This window comes from Varanus komodoensis, unplaced genomic scaffold (genome assembly GCF_004798865.1).
Source record: "Varanus komodoensis strain SLA01 unplaced genomic scaffold, ASM479886v1 scaffold3, whole genome shotgun sequence".
Taxonomy (NCBI): domain Eukaryota; kingdom Metazoa; phylum Chordata; class Lepidosauria; order Squamata; family Varanidae; genus Varanus; species Varanus komodoensis.
Genome location: NW_025335761.1, coordinates 46,050,233 through 46,074,880, shown reverse-complemented (window position 1 = coordinate 46,074,880; position 24,648 = coordinate 46,050,233). Strand labels below are relative to the sequence as shown.

Here is a 24,648-nt window from a genome sequence, read left to right as displayed (position 1 = left end):
GTATCCCTGATTGTAAGAAGTGGTATGGCTTCAGTCACACAAGTCTCAAAGTCCAGATACTGTGATAGATTTTGATTTTGCCTGTTTCATTCTTGATGAAGTTTTTTTCACTGCAAGTTAGCCAGAGTTTAGAATTATAAAATGAATGAATGCTCATCTTAACTATAGCTGAGGGATGTAGATGTTTTTAGCAACTAAAACACAATATGTGTAATAAGGACAATTATCTTAGGCATGGGCTCTAGCATGCTGGCTACGTGATGTACCAAACAATTCAAAGGCAAAAATATTCCCAACTGTGCTGAATCGAGGCAGGATCATGTTCTAAATGTGTAGCTTTTCCTACAGGAACATCTGAGGGGGCTGTTAAAGCTCTTGTATTGGAGTTAGAAATGGAGTCTTTTGGCCACATAGGGACTTTAGCAGCTGCTAAAACTGATTTTCTGTGCTCACGGGCTTTTCTTTAGTACATATCTAAGTGACCTGTAGCCATTATTTGGTAGTATAAAGCTACAGGACTTTCCTGATTTACCTAGACAAGTATAAATATGAAAGTCTGACATTCCTGTATAGAAGCAGGAGCAAATGTGTTTGAGGTGAGTTTATGGTGTTGCAAGATAGCTGCATGTGTGTGTTTAAATGTGGTACAAGTGAACAACTGAACCTATCAAATTTTTAAGCTTCTTAGGGATTGGATACTTATAATACCTGCTTAGGGTTGCATTGAGGAAACTATGGGTCAGGTTGTTCTGGATAAAGAAACTCCACTTATAGATAATATTGATCCTATTGTCTGCTAGATAGAAGCCATATCAACTTTTGTTTATGCTACATTCCACATAGCAAAAATCTCACCTGATTAGCTAAGTCAATTACTAGGTTTTATTCATTTTTATGCTTTGAACTACATTTGGGATAGAAAGGGACACCATGTACACAGAGACATCTCTTCACCAGCCATTGAAAAAGAAATGTACAGCAGAATTATTTGCAGCTAATTGCTTTCTGGGAACAGAAAGAAAAGCATTTATCTGAGTAAGTTACCAACTGGAGTAAATTTACACAATTTCACAAGAATGTGCGGGAGGCTTCTTTGGCCAAAAGTATTCTTCATATTCAAGGTTCAAATATAGCCTGCCTTCCCACTTCCACAATCTCTTCCACCCTCTTCTTAGCAATATAGCATCAGACCTGTTTGTCATTATTGTGCCGTTTGGCTCCATCAAGTTTGGAAAGAGAAGTTGTCCTTGAATTGGTCAACTCAAGAAAAAGAAAGATCAACCCACTGTTTTACCGCATTGCTTTCTCTTGATGATCAGGTAAAGTAAGATTTAACTGTACCACTAGGACAGCCAGTAACAAAGTTCTTAGTGGCACCTTAGTGACTAACCAATTTTATTCTGGCATTAGCTTTCATGGCTGGCCAAAGTATTTGAGTTTCATCTTCAGTATCTGACCTTCTAAAGAGCAAGGTCAGGCAGAACTTTGCAACTAAACAAAAAAAGAATATGCTTTCATGGATACTATCCAGTTGTATCAGATGCATGAAACGTTAACCTCATAGTGGCAGCTCCAAATACACACTCTGTTTCAATCCCTCTGACAACATAGTTTATGCTCCCCCTGCTTCCTCCAATTTGTATATAGATTTGCCAGGTTGAGGTTATTATTTCATGCATCTGATGAAGTGGACATGTCCACAAAACATAGGCCAGAATAAATGTGCTAATTCTTAACACACCACTCTTCACATTATTTAACATAACAAACACTTAAATGGGTCAAAAAAGTATCCCGGTTAGTGATTCCATTTATTTACTTAGGGACTAAGTACTGTTATATGCTTTTTATTTTTATCAGTTTGAACTGACAGACATATTTACGAAAAGATAGTATAATTTTGATCAAATGACCTTTAGAGGCCACAAGAAGTGACTAGCATATTCTAATAAACATTTTCCTGGCACAAAAATGTGTTAATTGTACAGGATATTGTACACTATGTTATATTCTGCATAAGGTACTGATTTTGCACAGCCTGCTCTTTTTTGGCTGTCTTCATTGCACATCTTGATTAATATTACATTTATGAATGTAGCTTCATATAATTAATGGATAATTTCCACTGAGGCAATGTCTCTTCATTGTACCTGTGCCCAAAGCCCAAATCACTTCTCTTCTGAAATCTTTAGACTTGGCCTTTTGACCAATTAGTGCATGAGCATGTAGTGTTTGTAGTAAAATGAATCATCACTTCTGTTCTACTTTGTAACTTGATGGGAAAGTTAACCACTAATGCAGTAGAAAACTTAACGTGATTTAGTGTACACACCAAGTGGTTTAGAACATATTCTCCTCCTCCTGCCTTGTTTCTAAAGGGTTGTATTTGACACCCCCCAATCCTTTCATATTGCTGAACCCCTGAAAACAAAAAAAAGGAGGGCTGCCAAACACCATTAGAATTTGTGAGCATGCATGTCATAGGTGATAAACCACCCTTCTTTGACCCTGGACCAGCCAGGAGAGTTGAATTACAATTCAAATTATCAGTTGCACATAGTAGCCAACCCATCTGCAAAGCACTAATTTGGGAAAGGCAGGTTATAAACTGTTAGGCACAAGAATATTTTTTTAATCAGACAAGTTCACATTCAAAATTGGGTTTGCTTGACTTTGCAGATAGTGCTATTGGTAAAATTACCGTATTTTTTGCTCTATAAGACTCACTTTTCCCCCCCTCAAAAGTAAGGGGAAATGTCTGTGTGTCTTATAGAGCGATTATGTGTGTGCAGTAAGTCTGTCAGATGTGCAGCCCATGGGGAAGTGATGGGGAATGTGCCTGTGATTATGTGCCCATTTGATTCAGAATATTTTTTTTCTTGTTTTCCTCCTCTAAAAAGTAGGTGCGTCTTATGGTCAGGCGCATCTTATAGAGCGAAAAATACGGTAGATTTTTCCCAGTGCATTTAGGGGTGTATTTTTGCTCACTAAGTTTAGGATAGCACAACTTGGTTTCTTTTCTTCTTTCTTTCTTTCTTTCTTTCTTTCTTTCTTTCTTTCTTTCTTTCTTTCTTTCTTTCTTTCTTTCTTTTTTTTTTGTTGGGGGCATGGAGTCCATGCTTATGTGCAGTATACAGACTTGATATTTTGTTGTTCTTTTCTTAGCTAAAGATGTTGCATTTGGTCTGTATATGCATAATAGCAGACCAAATGATGTTGCATTATGAACTTACATGAAGTTCATAATAGCAGACTTGCTTAAAAATGTAGCTTGTGATCATCTTGTGATGTGGGATGAATCTTCACAAAATTGAATCATCTAATTTGATTTCCTCATTATGTGAAGATTCATTCCATATCATAGGATCAGCTTGGTTATTTGATTTTGCAAGATTCTGAGCATGGAGATAGAGGCAAAGAGGAGTTCAGTTGCTAAGGTAAGCATATTTGTGGACCCATGTTTTTTTGGTTGGAAGTCTCTAAATAATGACCTGCCCAAGGTGCTTGGTTTCTTCGACATGCCTAGGCAGTCTCTGAATTGATTTGCACATAATACTAACACATGATTTATTTAACCCATGGGTTCTTGTAATGTATGAACTCAGCTATTCTAACAACCATGGTTTGTTAAGTATGTACAACCAGGAAAGCAAAGCCATGGGTGGTTTCTCATAACAACCCGTAGATTAAACAACCACTGAACAGGAATGAGTGGCTATACTACCTCAGAGCCATTTGCTTTTTTGACTTTTATTTCACAACCTGTGATCAGCTCCTGTGGAGTGTGATATCGAACCTCTGCAATTTGTTGTTGGGTTAACCACTGGATTGTTTAGCTCCCAAATGACCCAACAGTCTGGGTTCACCTGTCATACTTCACAGCCTACAAAGGAACTAATCATGGGCTGTGCAGAAAAAGTAGAAGTGGCAGATATAGGAAGGCAGCATGTCTGCTTGTATCTAGCCACCCATGCATTCATTGGTTGTTATGAGTAAACTAGGTTAAGGTTTGTTCTTATGTTTTCTGGGTTGTTTAAACTAAAATTTGATGTTACAAATAAACACAATACTGTGGATTGTTCATGGCTGTTTCACCAGGCTACAAGGGCACTAGGCAACAGTGTTTTTTTTTTTTTTAAGCTGCTCTATATGCCAGTACTACAGCAGCACAAAGGCATTTGAAATCCAGGGAGGGAATGGACAGAAGAGGAGGAAAACAACTCAGTTTCAGAAAAGAAGCCATAATCTGTCAGACAAGCCCTGGTAGAGCAACCAACCATGGATTGAATGAGCTATGGGGGAACATTGTGTGGGAACTAGGTCTCTGTATACTCTGTCCACACAAGGATCATACAGAATCAACTTCTCTCTTTAGCCCTGCCCAAACACAAGTAAATTTAAACCCTCATTTTCTCTTCCTCCTTAATTGCTTCCTTTTTTACTGGTTCCCGCTAGGCAATTATACTAAAGTAGGGGAAAGAGGAAGAGTACAAGCTGTTAGATGGCAAGAAACACAAAGCTTTTAATCTCTTTTTATCAGTTTTAAACTCTGCAATGTGATTGTAAGCACATTGGACTTGCCTGGTTTACACCATTAGAAAATATATTTATGGAGAAGTCCTAAGGCATAGTAGGGTTTTCTATGTTTGGCTTATTTTGGGATATATTTCTGTACATTGAGCTCCATCCTAGTTAGTTGGCATTAAAACTGAGTTGTTTTCAAAAATCTGTCCTTCACACTATTGTTTGAACAAGATCTACCATTCATTAATGCTTGGTGATTTAATATTCTTGTCTGATTTCTTCCACTGGTAATTTTCTTGCAGACAATTCGTTTAACTTCTAGCAAATCTGAGTTGTTTTTGTAGAGTCTCAAATCCACTAGCCCTACAAGGAAGTTATGTTTGTTTTGAAATAGCATAAAGTGGCACTTTTAATTTCCCATGAAGGACATTCATTTATTCATATAGGGTTGTCTTTAGTCTTTTTAGAGTAGGGCTTATTTTTTATCCCAAACTACAACCCAGAACTTGGATTTATTTATTTATTTATTTATTTATTTGTGCGCGTGCGTGCATTTGTGTTTGTTGTGGAGGTGGAGAAAGCAATGGACAGGCAGAATGTAGGGAAGATTGGCCTAAGTTGTTTCTTCTCATAAGAACCTAAAAATTATGCTGGATCAAACCAATGACCCACCTACTCCAACACTCTTTACATGGTGACAAACCAGTTGCCCACAGGATTCTTCTAAAAGGAAAGGTAAAAGACTTTTGCCTGCACAGGCTCCCAGCAGCTGGTGAATACAGGTGTACCACCTTTGGTAATAGAGGTACTCCATAGCCAAAAAAGACTAGTAGCCACTGATAGCCTTCTTCTCCATGAATTTGCCCAATCCCCATTTAAATCATCCCGATTGGTGACTGTCATTACTTTGTGTGGCAGTGGATTCCATAGTTTAACTGTTTTATCTGTCTTAAGTTCCCAGCTATCAGCTTCATGGGATGACCCCTGAGCCTAGTACAATGAGAGAGGGAGAAGAGTGTCTCCTCCTCCACTTTCTCCATACCATGATATGGAGAAAGTGGAGGAGGAGACATTTTTTAAGCACCTCTGTTGTGTGTTCTTAACAACCTCAGATATGCAGATGATTACCACTCTAATGGCAGAAAGTGAAGAGGAACTAAAGAGCCTCTTGATGTGGGTGAAAGAGGAGAGTGCACAAGTTGGCTTGAAGCTTAACATCAAGAAAACTAAGATCATGGCATCCGGTCCTATCACTTCCTGGCAAATAGATGGGGAAGAAATGGAGGTAGTGACAGATTTTATTTTCCTGGGCTCCAAGGTCACCACAGACAGGGACTGCAGCAAATCTAGACAGCATACTAAAAAGCAGAAACATCATCTTGTCAATAAGTTTGCATAGTCAAAGCTGTGATTTCCCCAGTTGCAGTGTGTGGCTGTGAGAGTTGGACCATAAGGAAGACTGAGTGCCAAAGAATTGACGCTTTTGAATTGTGGTGTTGGAGAAGACCCCTGCGAGTCCCTTAGAATCAGTCAATCCTAAAGGAAATCAACACTGACTGTTTTTTAGAAGGACAGACACTGAAGCTGAAGGTCAAATACTTTGGCCACATAATGGGAAGGAAGGACTCATTAAAAGAGACCCGGATTCTGGAAACAATTGAAGGCAAAAGGAGAAGGGGATGGCAGAGGTTGAGGTGGCTGGATGGAGTCACTGGTGCAGTGGGCGTGGGGTTGGGTGGGCTCCAGGAGGAGGTGGAGGAGGACAGAAGAGTCTGGCATGCTGTGGGCTGTGGGGTTACAAAGAGTTGGGCACGATTTGCAACTGAACAAGAAAAAGAAGTTGTGTGTTCCCTTACTCACCCTTTTTTAAGCCAAACAATCCCAATTCTATCTGTTCTGCACAGGGGAGTTTCTCCAACTCCTTGATCATTTTAGTTTTCCTTCTCTGCACTTTTTCGGACTCAGTCATGCCCTTTTTCAGGCATAGTGACCAGAACTGTACACAGTATTCTAAGTGTGGCCACACCAAATATTTCTATAAGGGAGTACAGTCTTGGCCGTTTTATTTTCCACCCTTCTCTAATTATGCCTAACATGGAGTTTGCCTTTTGCGAAGGGTTTTAAAAAAGGCACCAGCTTTTGTCCTAGCTATGCACTGGGTCAACATTTTCATCAAGCTGCCCATCACTCCCGCTTTCTTGCTAGCTCAGGTCCCATTCGACTGTACTTGAAGGTGGGATTTGTGCCTCAACATGCATTTCTTTACACTTGGATTTTTCCAGTTTGATAACCATTCTCTAAATTTTGAGAGATCCCCTTGGAGATCCTCTCAATCCCTTTTGGTTTTAACCACCCTGAATATCTTTGTGTCATCAGCAAATTTGACCACTTTACAACCTTTGCAACCTCATTGTCCTGAGCTTGGTCCTTCCCTTCGTGCCTTTAAGCTCCAGTGCACCAGAAAGTCTCTTTGCAGTGCTGATCTTTATTGACACTTCCCAGCTATAAGACAAAGTAACTGTAAAAACCCCTATTGAATTGGAAGATAAGCCTCAGTTCAGGTCAAGAATGCTGAACCAAAACTTGGAACTTCTTCCCCAAATCCCTCCCTTTCAGTAACTTCGTGGGCTCTACCCTCTGGATGCCTCCTACTGGTGAAGAGTCAGCTGGCAAGACCTATGCAAGCTCTCTAACTGGGCAGCTCATCTCTCCCAATGCCTCTTTATGGAGTCAGGGACCAAGCAAGGCATCAGCTCTGCCTATTTCCCTTTCTGGATCTCTTCCAACTCTTCCAAAACATTTCTGCTTTCCCGGTCAGCCCGGGAGCCTGTGGGCAGCAACCTTGAGGGTGCTTCAAAACCTTGTGCCTCTTTCTGGGTTTCCACAACTCCCATCACTGAGTCTTCAAGTCCTTCTTCAGAATATAGGTCATTGTGACTCTGGGATGTCTGCCAATGTGATGGTTGGGTTCACTCAGTGCACTAATTCCCAATCATTTATGAATTGGTTGAATACAGAGTACAGAATCCTAGTATAGAACCCTGTGAAACACCACTGTATACACCTCTCCAATGGGGGAAATTACCATTTATTCACACTCTTGGTTTTCTGTTTCTTAGCCAGTTACTGATATAACAGGACTGCCTGCCCACACACACACTTATTCCATAACTGCTAAGTTTGCTGAGGTACCTTTGGTGCTGACCTTTGTGAAAAGCCTTTTGGAAGTCCAAGTCAACAATGCTGAGAAGCCCTAGGTATTGTAATTTTCTCTGAACGGGTTTACATGACACAGCAGCCAGCCCTGCAAATAAGCTACATAATATTTATGGGTTGGTTGTGGAACTGATCCATGATGCTCTTGACAGATGATCAGACTTATTGTGGGTTGTGCACCCTCCTTCACCCTCAGTCTTCCCACAGGTATCTCAGGGACCTGCAGTACAGCACCTAACATTTCTTATATACTCTCTTGTGATCTTTTTTGGTCACAGTAGCCATTCATTCCTTGGAGCAGTTACCACTTCTTCTGTATCTTTTATTTTTTGAACCAGAAATATGGTCTTGTTTGTTAAAAATAAATTTTGGACAGTAATTTGGAGTTGTATGAATTTGAAATTGGAAGCCTTGTCTGGCCAGTGTTCCTGGTAAGTGCCTGCGGTGAAAATTGATGGACATTGACAAAGCCAGACTTCAAATACTTTATTCGTTTTAACTTGACAGCTGCTGAATGGCGAGTTGTTAAGTGCAAAACAAAACTGCAAGTAGATCTTCCCTTGTAAAAGGGGGTGGCAGCTACATCAGCCGTTTCACAGTGAAATCCTCTGTGTGTCAGGGCTTTAAAATATCTGCACCAAAGTACACTATGCAGGATTTGGAGAGAAGCCAAAACCGTTAAACAATTATAAACTTGCAGCATAGATACACATTCACTTTTTTTCACCTAACCTTTTTATTACTTTATACCTTTCTTCTTTAGCAGTGCCTCTAATGGGCTAAAGGACAGGTGGTAACCCAGTTATGAGTTTAGACCCAGCTAACTGAAAATCAATAGTCTAGTTCCTGTTGTGGCCCACAGCTTAAATGGGAACTTACTGGGCTAAAGCAAGCCTAGTTTAATATAGGTATCTCACGTTGGTTTGTGGTAAAAGCTTTGGATGTTTACATATGGCTAAGGGTACAATCCTATTTATGTTTAGGGAGAAAAAGTCTTATAACTGCATTCCTCCAGCAGTTATGCCGACTGGGGAATGCTGGAAATTGTAACACTTTTCCTTGTCTAAACATGCATATGATTGTAGCTGAAATAAATTAAATGTTCACTAGCCTAGGATTTGGTTAGGATTCTGAAACTTCTTAATTCAAGTCATTGTTTTGGACTTAAAATACCCATCTTAAACTATGAACTATTTAGCCCAGGTGTTAGCCAGAAAGGAGAACTACACCTTACAAAATCCTGAATTCACAAGTTTAACCACACTAGACTATCAATATATTCATAACCTTGTCTACTCATTTTACTATGAGTAAAATACTGCCTGACATTTTATTTATTTCTTGGCTGCCTTTTAGGGCAAAAGCCCTCTCAAGGCAGTGTGCAATAATAAAGCACACAGTAAAACCAAGATGGTCTTTAAAAGCCATCAAAACGACAGTAATGAACTTATCAGGAGAGAGCAAAGTAAAATTATCTGTTTTCAGGCCTTCTTAAAAGCCTGCAATGATGGGATCTGGCAGATACTTAATGGCAACTTCTTCCAGAGGTATGGAGCCACTGAAGAAAAGGCCCTATCTCATGCAATAAGCTTCTCAGCTTCTCTCACAGGACGGCAAATAAGAAGAACCTTTCTTGCAGATGTTAAAGGAAACTGTATATAAGACTGTAGCCTAATTCTGTTAGGTTATATTCCTGGGTATATTTATATAGGAAAAAGGTCCTAGACCTCACAACATTACTCAGTCTAAACACGCACAGAATTGTATCCTTAGACTTCAAGGGACAATTTGTGTGTGAATTTTAATGTACTTTTTAATAGAAATGGAAGAAAAATAGAGTAGTTATAGCTGAAAACAGATGTCTTAGTTTTTTCTATACTCCTGCAGTCATCACATGGGAAACACTGGTCTCTAATAGTGCTGAAAAACCTCCTTGTGGTTTTGAGTCATTTGCTCAACATATTGCAACCCTTTTGGCTTGCGTGTTCATGCAAAACAATTTGGTTATGACTGGGTGTAGCAGTTAGTGTGTATCTTGGACTACCTTTGTGATCCTAACTCATGTCTGTTGTTTCAATTTAAAAACAACTGCTTTGTCAGGGGATAAAGAATCAAAACTTAGAAAATTTAAACTTTGCCCCCCTCCTCCAAATGACTGCTTGCTTTAGGACTATGGGATTTTATATATAGTTGACCCATCAGCTGCAGTTCATGGTAATGCAAGGGAAGCAAGATGAGGCATAATGAATTAAGGCATGAATGCTCATCTGAATCCTATGTCTTTTGTTTTTTTCCCCAATAGCTACACTGAACAGCAGTAGGCGGCAGTTATGTCTAGTGTACAAGAGCTGATCTTTTATGGTGCTTCCAGACAAGGCTTTTAATGTGTAACTGTCCTGTTTCGTTCACAGAATTTAATATCTCCTTGTGTTTCTGCACTACTTCTTTTCTTTCCACAGAATGATTGCTGAAAAAGAAAAGATGGAATATCTGTGCAGGGTTTTTTGGTTGTTACCCTAGGAGTCCTTTCTCTGGAAGCTCCGTAAGAATGCAGTGGCAATTGATTGATTGATTTGATCTATAAAACCACATTCAGTTGTCCTAAATGTGACTCTCTGGGCAGTGCACATCTATTAACAGTATCATATAAAATTATACAATAAATAGTAATTAAAATATTTTTTTAAAAAACTATTAAAACATACAACTAATACTAATAAAACTTCTTAGTATTTTACCAAAATTTATCCTCAGTCAGTTTAGTGGATAACAAATCAAAATAGTTCTTTCATTTGATCAATTGACTCAGTTTAAAATTAATTCACTACTGTTGAATTAATTATTAAAATACCTAGAAAATAAAGTCACCTGGGACCAAAATGAATGTAAGAAAGGTGCCACGTGAGCTTCTATGGGGAGCCAGTTCCAAAAATAGGGCACAACCACCAAGAAGGTGCTTCTTCTCTTTGCCATTCCTTTCCTTTGGGGATGGCACTTCAAGAAGGGTCTCTGAACCAGATCTTAACAATCAGGTAGGTATCTGTGGGAGAAGGAGGTTCTTCAGGTATCCTGGGTCTAAATTATTTAGGGCTTTATATGTTTAAACAAGCACTTTAAATTGGCCCCGGCTACAACTGGTAGCCAATGACGATAGTATTGAATTGGCATAACGTGGGCATGCGGATTAGCTCATGGGCAACTGCACCACCCTATTTTGAACTAGTGGAAGTCTCCAGACCATCTTCAAAGGGAGCCCCACATAGAATGCATTACAGCAATCCAACTGTGTAATAACTGGATAACAGTTTGGATAACTGTGGCAGGGTTGTCTGTCCAGGTAGGGCTGAATATATTATATGCACTGTCTTACAAGGTAGCTCACAAGACTCAATTTAAGAATCACATAATCAGTAAAAACAATAAAAAAATCACAGGATAACACAAGAAAGTTTACAACAGCACAGCTAAAAAATTATGCCAGCGCATCCAGATTCAAAATGAAGTCACTGATGAAGACCATTGTGCAGTGTGAACACAGTAGAAAAACAAATGCTTCGAATTGTCATTGTCACCCAGGAAATAAAAAGCAAAATACTGGTTTAAGGAACTGTAAATGTGTTACACTAAAATGTATGTTATATTACCTGCCTTTTTATCTGCTTTAGTGGAGGTCTTGGTATCCATTAGGTGAATATGGAGCCAATAAAAAATCCCCAGAAAAATACCAGTTCTATAGTACTCTTTACTGTACTGAAGACCAGCTCATCATTCTTTTAGTGGAAGAAAATTAAACTCTTGTGGGAACTGTGCCCAGTGTTCAAGCAGTTAACATTCTTCAATATGCTTTCTTTGAAAGCTACCGATGTCTAGCCTGTTGGAAAAGCATTCGGTCTTCACCATACATCACCAGGAGTAACAGTGCATTGCTATCTCCATTGTGTGTTGAACTTTAGTGATATGTATGTGTGTTCTTAAATGTCTACTGTTATGATATATTTGAAGACAGCAGTACAGTTATCTTCAGATCTTACAATGATTGTCATCACAAAAATGAGATGATGACTGGGCAAGCCAACATTTTTCAGCCTTGTTCTACATCCAAAGAATTTTAACACAAAAAATATGGATATGCACTTAGGGAGCTTCTTTTCTTGGCGTGACTCATTCATCACAAGTCTGGCTTTTTTGCGGCATTTCATTTTGAGGGAACAATCTCTGGTATGTAAGGAAGGGTGATAAGCCCTTTCTAAACAGCTGAATCTCTTAGCCAGCTGTGGTAGTGGCCAAGCGTTCTCTATAAAGTTAATCCCCCAGTGTTGAAGATCACAATCAGCTTTTCCCTTTATGAGGTTTGAAAGCAGGACAGGTCTTCTTTCTGGTTTCTGAATCTGTTCCCTTTCCTAACCACCCTCATGTATGTTGGAAGGCTTTAAAATTGAATGCCATGTTTTGGGATGCGGGCAGAGAGTGTGTGCCTTCACCCAGCCTTGTAGGTTATTCAGAATCTTCAGTGAGGGCAGTACATACAGAGCCATCTAATCTAATCCAAAAGAAGTAACCCAAGTTCAAGAGGAAAAGAAGCATAATGTCTCTGTTCATGAAGGCCAAATGATCTTCTGTAAAAGAGCTGAAAAAATCCTTACCCCATGACAGCCAGACCATTTATCTAACAGGCTCTGTTTAGGCCTATGCCTGGAAAAACACTGTTGGGGATTATACTTCCATTGTGATATGCTCTTTCCCATTAAAAATAATGAATACTTTATAAGAAAGTATCCAGCAGGTTCCAGTGAAATATTATTATCTGATCACATTTGTTATAGCTGATGATAAAAAGTTCTAGCAAAACACCACCAAGGGAAACATGCAGTTACAATACACTGAACCAGATCATACACTTGCCCTTCTAGGCCAGGATTGTCTATTCCTTCTCAAATTGGCTCTTTAGAATCTCAGGAAGAGGCCATTTCCATCACTGGTTACCAGAGCCTTTATTAAGCGGAGATACTGAGATTTAAGCTTGAGACTTTCTGCATGTAAAATGAGCCCTGTAACACTGAGCTGTAGCCTTTCCCTGAATCAGTGATTAGAGTGTTTTCCAACTGGAGACAGCAATTTTTAATATGTATATATGTATGTATGTTAAAAGGAAACACAGCCTTGATTCTACACATTAGTCCCCTTCATTCTTGATGAGGAATATGTATATATCCTATGTTTAGAAATCATGACAGAGGTGTTCAAATTTATGCATGGTATACAAAAAGTGAATAGGAAAACCAGAACCCAGGTTAGCCCATGAAGCTGATTGATTCAGGATAGGCAAAAGACATGTCCTCTTCACACAGTGCACAATTACCTGTGGAATTTGCCACTGTAAAATGTAGTGAAAGCCACCTATTGGTTGGTTTTAAAGGGGGGGGTAGACAAATGACTGCTATACCTGATGGCTGTATGCTTCCTCCGGTATCGGAGGCCTCCCCACCAGTCACTGAGCAACTTGGGCAGGAGGGTGCTATTGCATTCTTGTCCCCCTTGTGTGTTTCTCACAGGCAATTGGTTGGCCTTTGTGTGAACAGAATGCTGGATAAGGAAGACTTTGGTTTGGTCTAGCTGTCTTTTCTTATGTTCTTCTGTATGCATTCACAAGAGCAAACAAGTAAAGTGAGAATCTGCCTGCAGGCTAGAAATAGCATGAATTGCTTTCTGAATCTCAAGATGGCATTTGTGGTTGTAGCTGTGCCTGCTGCTGTTTCTACTTAGTCATTTGGTATTACCTAACACTTAATGTACCATGTTCTGTCATGGCCAAGCCTCAAGGAAGATGTTATTACCCTGCAGTGATTACCTTTGATCTGGGTGGTGGGAGATGAGTCATAGCAGTGTTAGAGTGCATTCTCTGCAGGCAGAAAGTCCCGGGTTCAATGCCCAGAGCTGCAGATAGAAATGGAAAACCCTCTGGAAAGCCACTGCCAGGCAGTGCTGACGATACTCAACTAGATCTGACTTGAGATAAGTATCCCTATGTAAGACTTTGGACAATGCCAGGTTGTATGAACACTGTGCACTTTCTGAGAATTTAGTGCCATGTCATTCCTTTGCATTACCTCTTGAACAATGACACAGTTGTGCAAAACACTGGCCAGTTAGTCTAGAAATAGGCAGCCGGTGGGTATACTCCTTTGTCTTAATTTAATCTATACTAGATTGTTTGTCAGGAGTGGGGAATTCTGGGGAAGTGCATGTGCCAGTTGTGTTCCCTAGACATTCCCTCCCTATAAGCAGAAGTCTGTGGGGTGTTGCACAGTTTGTGGGATGCCCCAAGTTAAGAAATAAATCAGAGGCTTGCTGTTAAAATTCCATAAATCACTCTGTTGCACTAAAAGGTTACATTTAGTTTGTTTGCAAGCTGAATTTGACACTTTTAGTACCCTGTAATGCCAAAACAAAAATGCCATTTTGTTAATATTTGTTGCAAAATTATAATTCTGCAGGGTGGCTGAGGCTTATATGTAGCTTGTAGGCAGTATGTTGCCCACCCCAGTTTATGTGGATGAGATAGGCTGTATTCCAGACATATTTTAACTTGTAGTAAAATGTGTTGGGGTGCATTTAAGGAGTGATCATTCATAGAAGTAATCTATGTTATCAGAAGGTTTTTCATTAAGTGTTTGTGACAGTTTTTGTTTGTCTAGAGATCGAAGTTTCTGCAGAAGGAGTATCCATACATGTATTTGTTGATGCTGTAGTCCTTTTCTTTCTCTTTTTGAAAGTTGTTTTGCTTGGCAAAAATAAGAATGCAGAAACTAAATTAGGAGAACAGCCTAATGCCTTTCCTGTGTCAGATCTGTGAACAACCTATGCTCTGCTGGAAGACCTCTGGCAGGGAAAGATCAGCAGCAGAAGTGACCTTCATTTCTCTGTCCTCTGTTCCACTGTTTCAAGAAGCCAGGGCAATGGTGATCTGTAGACTTTGGAACTCTGAGGCTGGAACTCTGTGGTTGCTGCCAGGGATAGTGGTGAAAGCCTCATCAGAGGAGGTTGTTGCGATGTCTGCATCCTCAGGGGAAAATCAGCAGTACAGTCTCTGGGGCACTTTCTCAGGGACATAAGATTGCTCTCTGAGACAGTTTGAAGATTCAAGTGTTTGTTCCCAGATTAAATTAGATGTGACAATTGTAGCTTTTTAGAGATTCATGAACATCTAAATCTTCTGAAATTATCTACACCAAAACTTAAGAGTTACCTCAACCCATTGCTTAAGAATATCCTCAGAGAATTTTCTATTCTGCCTCCAATATGAAGTGTCTGGCAGAGAGCAAGCAAGAGTGGGAGCAAGAGCGAGCGGGCGCTTGGGAGTATGATGTGTACTGCCATTAATATGCCAATGTCCTGGTTACTGTGTTCCTTTTCAAGAGATTCAGAAGCTTCAGTAACAGGTCATGAATGAAGCCTGGTGTTACTTGAATTATAGAGAAGAGCAGACTAAATCCAGCTGAGATGGTGGAGATGCTAAATGATGACTTGTCAGATTGGGAGGGGATTTCTGGTTACAGCCGAGAATAACACACTGATGCACGAGGTTAATCATTTGGACGCTCTGCTGGACCTAGCCTTGTTTCTCCATGTCAGTGGGATTAGGGATGTATTTTGTCAGGTGCAATACACTTGCTGTGCCTTTTAATCCAGTCGCCCACTCCCTGGAGATTCCTCAAATTGCTTTTAGTTCAATGAGCCCTAAGCAACCTGTCCTTTCAAGCATATAAACAGGACTACACAACTTGAGTATATGATGCCTCTTCCCAGACAGTAGGAATTTCTGAATGAGGTTCTGCGCAAGGCCCTGTCTGTTTTGTTCAGAGCAGGATGTTCTCTGTACGGGCATTACAACTTTGAAAAGCCCTTTCCAAGAAGGATTGTTGGTTTCATGGTTCTAAGATTTTAGGAAGCAGGCCAGGATGTTTATTTCAGTGTTTTTAAAAACTATTGATCCAGTGTGTGTGTTGTGTTTTAGTGTTGGTATCATTGCTGTTGGATTGGGCTTTTTATGTTTGATCTTTAGTTCCTTTTAAAAATGGATTTTAAATTTTAATTTTGTGGCTATTATAAGCCATTTGGGGGACCATATGATGGAAAGGCACTCTAGGAAAATTTAGATGGACTAATTACGTCTAGTCTTCACATGAAAAGAATATGGATAGAGCTTGGAATGTGTGTTTCTTGGAATCTGTCATCTCCAAATCTGGAAGGGGATTCATCTGGGATGCAGAAGAATTGTGGGCCCACTGGAACAAGGCAGGAAACTTCAGCTGACAGCCTTCTCCTGGAAGAGCTATTCTTGGACTTCTCCAAGTGCAGGAATCAGAGCACAGTTCTCCCCTTGGAACAGCCTAGGATCAAACACAAGCAGCAAAAGTTCAAACAGGAGGCACACTGTGAGGCCTCCCATAAAAGCAGCATGCTGATCTGATTAAACAGCTGAGCTGATTTAGGACCCCCTATAAATTAGCCCAGCTGGAGTTAGCTGGTTGCTGCAAACAACAGTGTTTCACTCTGTAGCCCATGTTACTCTGTAGCCCTTTCTCTACCAGCCTGGACCACTCTCTCAGTCACTCCTGACTGACTTGGCCTGTTGGTTGATTGGACTAGTTTCTGGCTTTGTCATTCTTGAAAATCTTTCAAGCCTAACTACTTGCTGGTTCAGGAAGAGGGTAAAATTGCCATTTTACTATCAACGGACCAAGAAATTTTTAACTACAGTGATGTTCTCAGGAGCCAGTTTTCTATGCCTTACTTCAGCAAATGTTATTGAAGAATATTGGGGTCCAAACACTGTCATACCACTGGCAACCCAATTCTGGAGTGCTTTCTGGATACTGGTGCTTCTCTTGACCCCCTTGTCCTCTCTGTGCGATGATTTGAGGTGAGTCTTGGAATTGGTGTGAACTAAACATCATAGACAAAACATTGGTGCATATATGATGCTAACCACAGTGTACACTGAACATGTAAGAGCAAGGGACTTTGAATGAGGAAGAGGGAAGGAGATCATGGTTGGAAGACAGAGTGGAGAGCCATCCATCTACATTGAGTCTTCCTTCAACAGCAATTTTTCTTTTACTTAAGCAGTTACAATGTAACAACTATGGGATGTTCAGCATTGTTTGTTAGAGTGGCTGGGTTCAGACAATACGATAACCTGCATTTCAACAACAATGCAGCATTTCAGCAAGAACCTACATGCAACCCATGCTCAACCCTTGAATGTAGGTTACAGCATTCTGTGAACCCAGTCACTGTGTTTAATGTTACTGACCACCAGGTATGCTGGTATACCATTGTAGCCTCAGGAGCTTTAAATTGTTATAGAAATTTCTTCTAGGAAATGAAACATCTTCCTAAGGTTAAAAGCAATAACTAGCCTTGCACTTTCCTATGAAATAATTTTATTTCTTTTCCCTTTCTTTCCTCAGAAAAAGAGGGATAGAAGTCGTACAGGTGAGTACAATTGATCTGTTTGCTCTACATTTCTTTAACAGTTTTTCAGAATTCCTTTTCATGTTCATGTGCATAGACAGATCACACATCTACACATACATGTGCGAAGTCTGAATAACTAGATAGGAACCTCATCGTGTTTTGGATTTTTTGTTTGGTGATGCTTGATTTAGATTGTTAATGCTTTTTATCAGTAAGTATCACAGACCCTTATTATTGCAATGCAGTGTGATAGGGGTGGAAAAGGCAGTTACCAAAAACAAGAGGTTTTCAAAGAGCACAGCAGCACTGCCATAACTTCACAGTAAAGATGCTGTTGTTCTGTGCTTTCAAGTTTTCTTTGAATTATGGCGACCTGGTGAAACGAGCTCCCCTCTGAGGTCACCTGGTGCCAACTTCACTATCTTTTCGATGCCAGGTGAGGACTGTCCTCTACTGCAGGTATTTAATTAGCCTGCTGGTTGTTAGTTAGGGTTTCCTCAATATATAATTTAGATGTTCTGTTTTTTATTTTGTTTTAAATTTATTTAAATTTAAATAACTTTTATGATGCTCTATATTTTTTAAAAATATGCTATTGTGAACCACCCAGAGAGCTTTCACTGTTGGGCAGTAAAGAAATTGAATGAATGAATTAATGAATGCCCACCAAAATGTCATGACCTTCAGAGCCCTGCACGACAGCCCATTTACAATTCCTTCCAACTATCAGTGAAAACCAGCATTTGAAAAATAGAGGTTAATGGAAGTGTTGCTACAGGGAAGAAGGTAAGTCCGCCCCCCAGTATGTTTTTATTAGTTGATCCTGTCATTATATGATATAAAACATATCAATGGCATTAATGCATGGAACCAGACCTGCAAAAACTAGTGTTATGATCACCATTGACTGCTTTAAATGGAAGTATCACACTTGCCAAATTGTTTATAGAAGGTTAATTAAAAATCATTGTGTCTGAGAAACTAAGGTTTAAACACATTTAAAACACATTTAACACATTTAAAAGAAATAATTTGGGCTGCTCATATTAAACACAAATAAGCATGTCGCTGATACCAAGGTAAGTATTTACCATATGTAATACATATGAAATCTTGTCCTTCAAGTAAAATGAAATATCTTCAGAAATGGGTATATTCACTGAATCTTAAATGGGTAATAGAATGAAAGAATCTTTTAAAAAAAGGCTATTCAATTTCAGTTGGCTCTGACCAACTAAGGGAAAACATTTTATTATACTGTGGCAATATCTTAATTTGGTAAATTCAAGAGGCCACATGTCCTGTAAATATCCCTAAGTCCCTTTTTACCTCTGCTTTCCAGAGTGGGGTTTATATATAAAAATGGAAGCAACTGCTTCTGTCCTCTTTGTGAGCCACCCCGAGGCTTTGTTGCGATGGGGGCGGCATAGAAATGTTTTAAATAAATAAATAAATAGATAGATAGATAGATAGATAGATAGATAGTGATTAGGTCCAAAACCTTTTCAGATGTGGTCCAAGAAGACACGGAACTTAAATTCTGAGTCAGATAGAGAAGGGGAGATGGAAGCGTTGAAGCAGCAAGGATATGTCAGTAGCAGACTAGTAAGAATAGCAGAGATGAGAGGAGGAAACCTAGCTGCTGTCTTTTCTTTTGGAGGACAGCCAGGCCGGGCCTTCTGAACCCATGGGAATGCAGAGCCCCAACAAAGAGGAGGGATGGGTGGGAATATGAGACCCAAGAGGCAGATGTCAAATAAAAAGGGAGGGTCAGCACAGGGTCCCATGGCATTCAAATAGTTTTGTGGCGAAGATGGTGATCTAGAAGGATCCACATTGTGGGAAGGACTTGGTGGCCTCTCAACTTCACAAGGGACACAGTAGACATTATCAATTTCATGGCGGCTCCCTTTCATTGTACTGTAACCCAAGGGACTAACTGGCGCAACTGAGGCACTGGGTTATGCAACACCTTTCTAGAACCTTTTCTCTCTTTTGGCTGCAAGAGAAAACTGTCTGTAGTGTGAGGCAACATGCACTTGTCATCTGTGTAATACAGGTAATGAATTGAAAGCCTGACTACAGGAAGAGCCGGAGGCCAGGCTTACTGGACTCTTTTCCTTCCTTGCTTACTCAGTGGGGCAAGTAATAAAAGTTTTAGATTTCTCTTGCTGTTGTGGGCTGTGTTCTCAGAAAATAGCCAGAATATTTGGTTAAGGCTCTTCTTATCACTGGTGACTCACAGGGGCTAGATTTCTGACGTCCATGAATAGTGTGATGTCATAGAACAGCCTTAATTAAAAAGGAGGCCTTCGGATATATTTAGGTTGCAATGTCCATGTAGGTTGGGAATGCAGTCGAGTATATCTGGAGAGCACAGGGTTGGAGCAAGGCTGTCACAAAAGAACATTCTTCTATCATGCAGACTGGGCCTTCTCGACTATCAAAATTCAGATAGAAAAGCAAGTGTTGTTTTTATATACTGACAAGTTGTCTCTGACTTATGATGACGCTATGAATGAAAGCCTTCAAAATGTCCTATTTTATGTGATTAAATCGTACTATGTTGTTATATTATTTATTTACATTTTGTTTTGTAAGGTGTCCAACGGGTTTGGAATGTTGGCCACTATAGAAGTATAATGCATATATTACAAAATGCCCTGGATTAGTGTTGTAGCAGAATAAATTTATTGCATTTTCATTAAGCTGCTACATTTTTTCCCTTTTCAAAGTAGAGTAATATTATACTTTTAGTAGTAAATGGGTGCTGCCTTACCACTGCAAGTCTCTTGTTCTTATTGGCCAGAAAGGCATAAAGTCGAGAAAAGAGCCACCTACCACTTTCTCATTTTTTAGTGGGCATGGGGCATGTGTACGTATACATACATGGAAATAGTTTTTAAAGGATTTACTGAATCTCCTGAGAAATGATAAATTCAAGTTGAGACTTCCATCTGCACAATAGTAATAAGTTTCTGATGTAACAATAGGGATCTGGGACTTTCTGCATGCAAAGTCTGAACTTGAGCTGCTCATCAAAGCAGCTGACAGAACACATACACTCACACCCACCCACACCGTATACTAGCCTGGAAAAGTGCAGAAGACAGACATTAACACCCTTTTCTCATAACAAAGAACAACTCTTGTATTTAAATTCAGCTAACTAGACCAAAGGGGAGAGTCTTTAGCTAATAGGTACTGTTGGGTTCCCTTTGCAGAGAACCACAGTATCCTTACGCATGAATTTCAAATAATGAAGATTTACCACTGTTCAGTTTTAAGTAGTCTAGAGAGCATCCTATATGAACAAATTTGTCCTTTTAAACCTGGGGTGAGCAATTGTAGCCTAAAGGCATCATGAGGCCATTGACTTAATGTCATGTATCCTGCAGCCTCATTTCAAAACGCTTCAGTGGGCAGTGAATCTAGAGCTCCTGAAAGCGTGATCCGTCCCTCCTCTTGCAGCCTGAGTTAGAGGGGAGATGGAAGTGGAGAGGAGGAGGAGGCAGAAAGAGAGGGAAAGGGGCAGCCCACCTGCTTTGGCTCTGGCTGTACTCACTACTGCCATTGACCTGCCCAACACAGACATGCAGCCCTTGACAAGTTGCCCTTGAGAGAGCTGCGGCCTCCCTGTTTTAAATGGTGTTCTGTCTCTAAACCTGATCTAACACTCCCGCCTCTGATGCACTCTCCATGGTCTTGTGCACAGTCCCCTATTATTCATGTCACATTGTCCAATTACGTTTTATCTTATCTTAAAAGCCAAAGATTACATAGTTCAGCAACAGGCCCTGAACAGGAAACTAATTGGTGACCACAGGGTTGCACATTTGTCTGCTGCTTCTGCTAAAGGTTTCTTCTGATGACGAAGTCTTATTATCTCATAAATCTTTATTAAACTTACGACATGAAATTGCTGGTATTAGTTGAAGATGCCACGTCTGTGCTGCTGGAACATTCAGCATGCTGTGAGGAAAAAATGCTGAAGGTAGAATCTTGCATATAGGGCACAATTATATCTAGGTTTAGACAGAAAAGAGACTTTTCTATCTAAACTTGTGTAGGATTGTGACCTTAAAGTTTTAATTGGAACTCTTCACCCTGGTTACTTCTGAAAATGGCCACATCATTTATGTGCATTATTAGTATATCTTGCACTGAGGGACTGGACTGCAATACATTGGGTGCTGAACAAACTGGTAGGAGGCTTTTGTGTTAAGCATCAACTGCCTTTGAATTTTTGGGCATGTTCCTGCATTCTGGCGTACTAAGCTAGGCTAGCTTTCAGTGCTAACAATAACCAACTTAAAATGGTTATATCTGTATTCTGTCTGTATTTCTCTCTTCCCATTATTTTTGGGTAGCTTGTGCATGCCCATATTTTCAGAATTTAGAGAATGTCTGTGTTATTTAAAAACATATAAACAATAAAGTAAAGCTAGCAAGGAATTATTCATTTGCACAAGTAGTGCAGGACCCATGGATAAAAATTACAATAAAGTTCAGTGCAGGTTTGATTTTCTTCCCTGCTGCTGTTTTCATATGCACCCAGCACTGTATCTCCCATATTTCCAGCAAATCCTGGTTTTTAGCACCTTGCAAGCAGAGGTAATATCACTGGTAAGCTTGGGCCTGCATTTTCTGAGCACCCAGCAGGAGTCCATTCACAAGAACCCCTGCTAGAGTTGCTGCTCCTCCTCTCCATTGCAAGCTCCTGGTTTATCTACATCACACTCTGCCCCGGATAGTGGTGGTGGTAGAAGGGAGGAGCAATAGATGTCACTTGGTGGGTTACATGTGCAACAACCCTATCATAATAAATCACCACATGAAGGGCCCAGCAGCCGCAATGAGCCTGAGAGATGATCGGGGCTATCATGGTTGCTTTCCTTTCCCTGCCTCCTTCACTGTCATTCCTCCAGGGAGTATCCAGGGGACACCATGGGGAGGAATGAGGCTCCTCACCTTGACAGTCATCATCATGAGCTGAGTTTGACTTGCTGTGGCTGTCAGAGAGTCTCTGTGGCACAGACAGGGCATAGCCCCTGAAGTGCAGTGGAGAGCACAGGGGAGCTGATTGGGTTCTCCTACTCCAGAGCAAACTTCTGGAGCACTCCGCATGGCTGCCTTGTTCTTGGGTCAGCCTCACCAAGCAGCTCTCTGGGTCCTAGCTCCTGCCTGGGAGCAAGCAGGAGCTGGGAACTGGCTTGGTGGGGATGCTCTGGGAACGGGGCATTCCCAGAGAGTCCATGTGCCACTCTTGGCCCCTGCCTGTTCTTGAGGCAGCCTGATGGAAAGCATGCCACCCCTCACTTCAGCTGCCAGAGCCCCTTAGTCCAAGACAAAAGTAGTAAAATGGGAGATGGGCTGATCAAGAACACTCTGGGAAAAGGGCATCCCCACCAAACCTGTCTCCCCCTTCCTCACTGCTGTTTGGGAGAAAGCTGTTCTGTACTCTATGAATCATGGCTCCCTAACCCAGCACCCACCACGGTGGCTTTCTCTGAAGCAGGATCGAGGAAGGAGGGGTTGTCCAAGTTGTGAGCCTTGCTACCCAGTTGATTCCCCCTGCACTCACATGAGAGGTCTTAGGCAAGAGTGGGGGTGGCAGTCAGCAGAGTGGTACTGCCCCATTTGGGACAGTCCCACCCAGTCCACTCCTGCCCCAAAACGGTATTTGGGGTGGGAGGCTGGAGGAGCCAGGATGTTTCTGACAGCCACACCAAACTGAGAAAGTCTTGACCATGCTCTCTGGCAACCAGTGCTCTTGCCAAGGGTCTTTCTTGTTCTGGAACATCTAGTGCAATGGGTTGTTTTGTCCAAGTTCAGATGATACCACAAGTAATAGAATACAAGTCTCAAACTGACTATTGTGTCCTACTGTGGTTGAGCCATGGTCACCATGACTGGGTTCATACAACATGACAAGCAACCATGCTTTTTAAATAATTGGTGCTTGTTGTGTCATGTGAACCAGTTATTGCCTATTTGCTCAGAGGCTCTTTGCCTAGCGAGGAAGCAAGCAGTGGCAACCATGAGAAAGAAGAGGTTATCCATGCTGTGGTAACCTCTTGTTTGAACTACTGTAAAACGCTCTACATGGGGCTGCCTTTGAAAGCAGCCTGGAAACTCCCAACTAATTCAGAATAGGGCAGCACTGACGGGGACTGACCCTCGAAATTACATCATGCCAGTCCTCCATCAATAAAATCTTTTACGGAATTTAATATAAAAACTTGGGAGACAAGGGACCTCCTACATGGGTGCAAAAGAACCTCTCTACTGACCCTAGAATGGGCTTATAATTGTATAGGTGACCCTTTCTTGATGTCTGTTGCTCCTAATACAAGCGGGGAAAGAATTGACAATAAAAGGGGGCAAGGTACAGCTGCACAAGAAGGAATTTCTTTTTGGTGAGTTAGAGGTGTTCTCCTATGGCTTCTGTGATTATTTTCAGGCATTTTTCCAGTTTGCATGTATGCTGGAAAAATTGAATAGTTCAAAATAGAATAGAATCTGGTGATACTGCTTTTAAACTGGATGATCTCTCCTGACTTTCTTTTGAAAATTAGAGAATTATAAGAGACATCAGTAGTCATGGAGTCTGAGCTGATACAACAACATTCCCTAAAGTGCAAGTTAAATAAAGTTAGGAAAAATTTCTGTTCAAACATGGTTTATTTATCCCATCCCGAAATGGGTATTCTATCCTTATGCCAAGATGTAATTACTTCAATTGTTAGTAGAGAGACTCCACTCTCCCCACCCTCCACACTTGCTTGATGCTCTCTTGCTGAATAGCAACTCCTTATTTGCATTGCTTTAAGAGAATCAGCTGAAGAAAAGCTAGAAAAGACATCATTGGGATTGAGCCAGAAGTGTATGGAATAAAATTGCAAGGAAAACAATAGACTGCTGGCTAGTTGTGCGGATAAAGGAAAGCTTTTAAGGGAATGATCCTGTGGACTTCTGACATTGTCTGAGGAGCAGTAGGATTATTTGGAGCCCTAGCTCCAACCTCCACTAGCCTTGGAGCTGGGTCTCTGAATGCAGAGCCTCCGACCCACCCCACCCTGCCAGCTGCCTATCCAAGGCTGGAAATGGGCCTTGGAGAGGAGGAAAAGGGATGTTCTGGGAACTGGGAAGGGGAAGAGGCTGAAGGCAATGGCTTATACTGTATCTAAATGGTGTCCAGTTTGCTGGTGACACTGGGCTCTACCTCTCATTTTCATCTAAGCCAGGTGAGGCAGTAACCATTCTTAGCCTGTGCCTTGGCTTGGTAATAGACTGGATGTAGGTAATGGACTGGATGTGAATTGTAGTTTTTCTGTTTTTTCTTGAGGTAGAAACTGTTGCAAATGTGAGTACTAGCATTAGGCTAGTGGTCAAATGGTTTCCTCCGTGTTAGAGATGCCCCATAGT

The 24,648-nt window shown here is 40.8% G+C and overlaps 1 protein-coding gene across 1 annotated transcript in view; it reads left to right on the top strand.

Annotated features, from left to right (window-relative positions):
* ITPK1 (inositol-tetrakisphosphate 1-kinase) overlaps nt 1-24,648 on the top strand; it is a 143,712-nt gene that overhangs the window by 24,460 nt on the left and 94,604 nt on the right. The window contains exon 2 of the mRNA XM_044437244.1: nt 17,214-17,238. Coding sequence (XP_044293179.1) covers nt 17,214-17,238 — 25 coding nt within the window. The remainder of the gene's footprint in view (nt 1-17,213; nt 17,239-24,648) is intronic.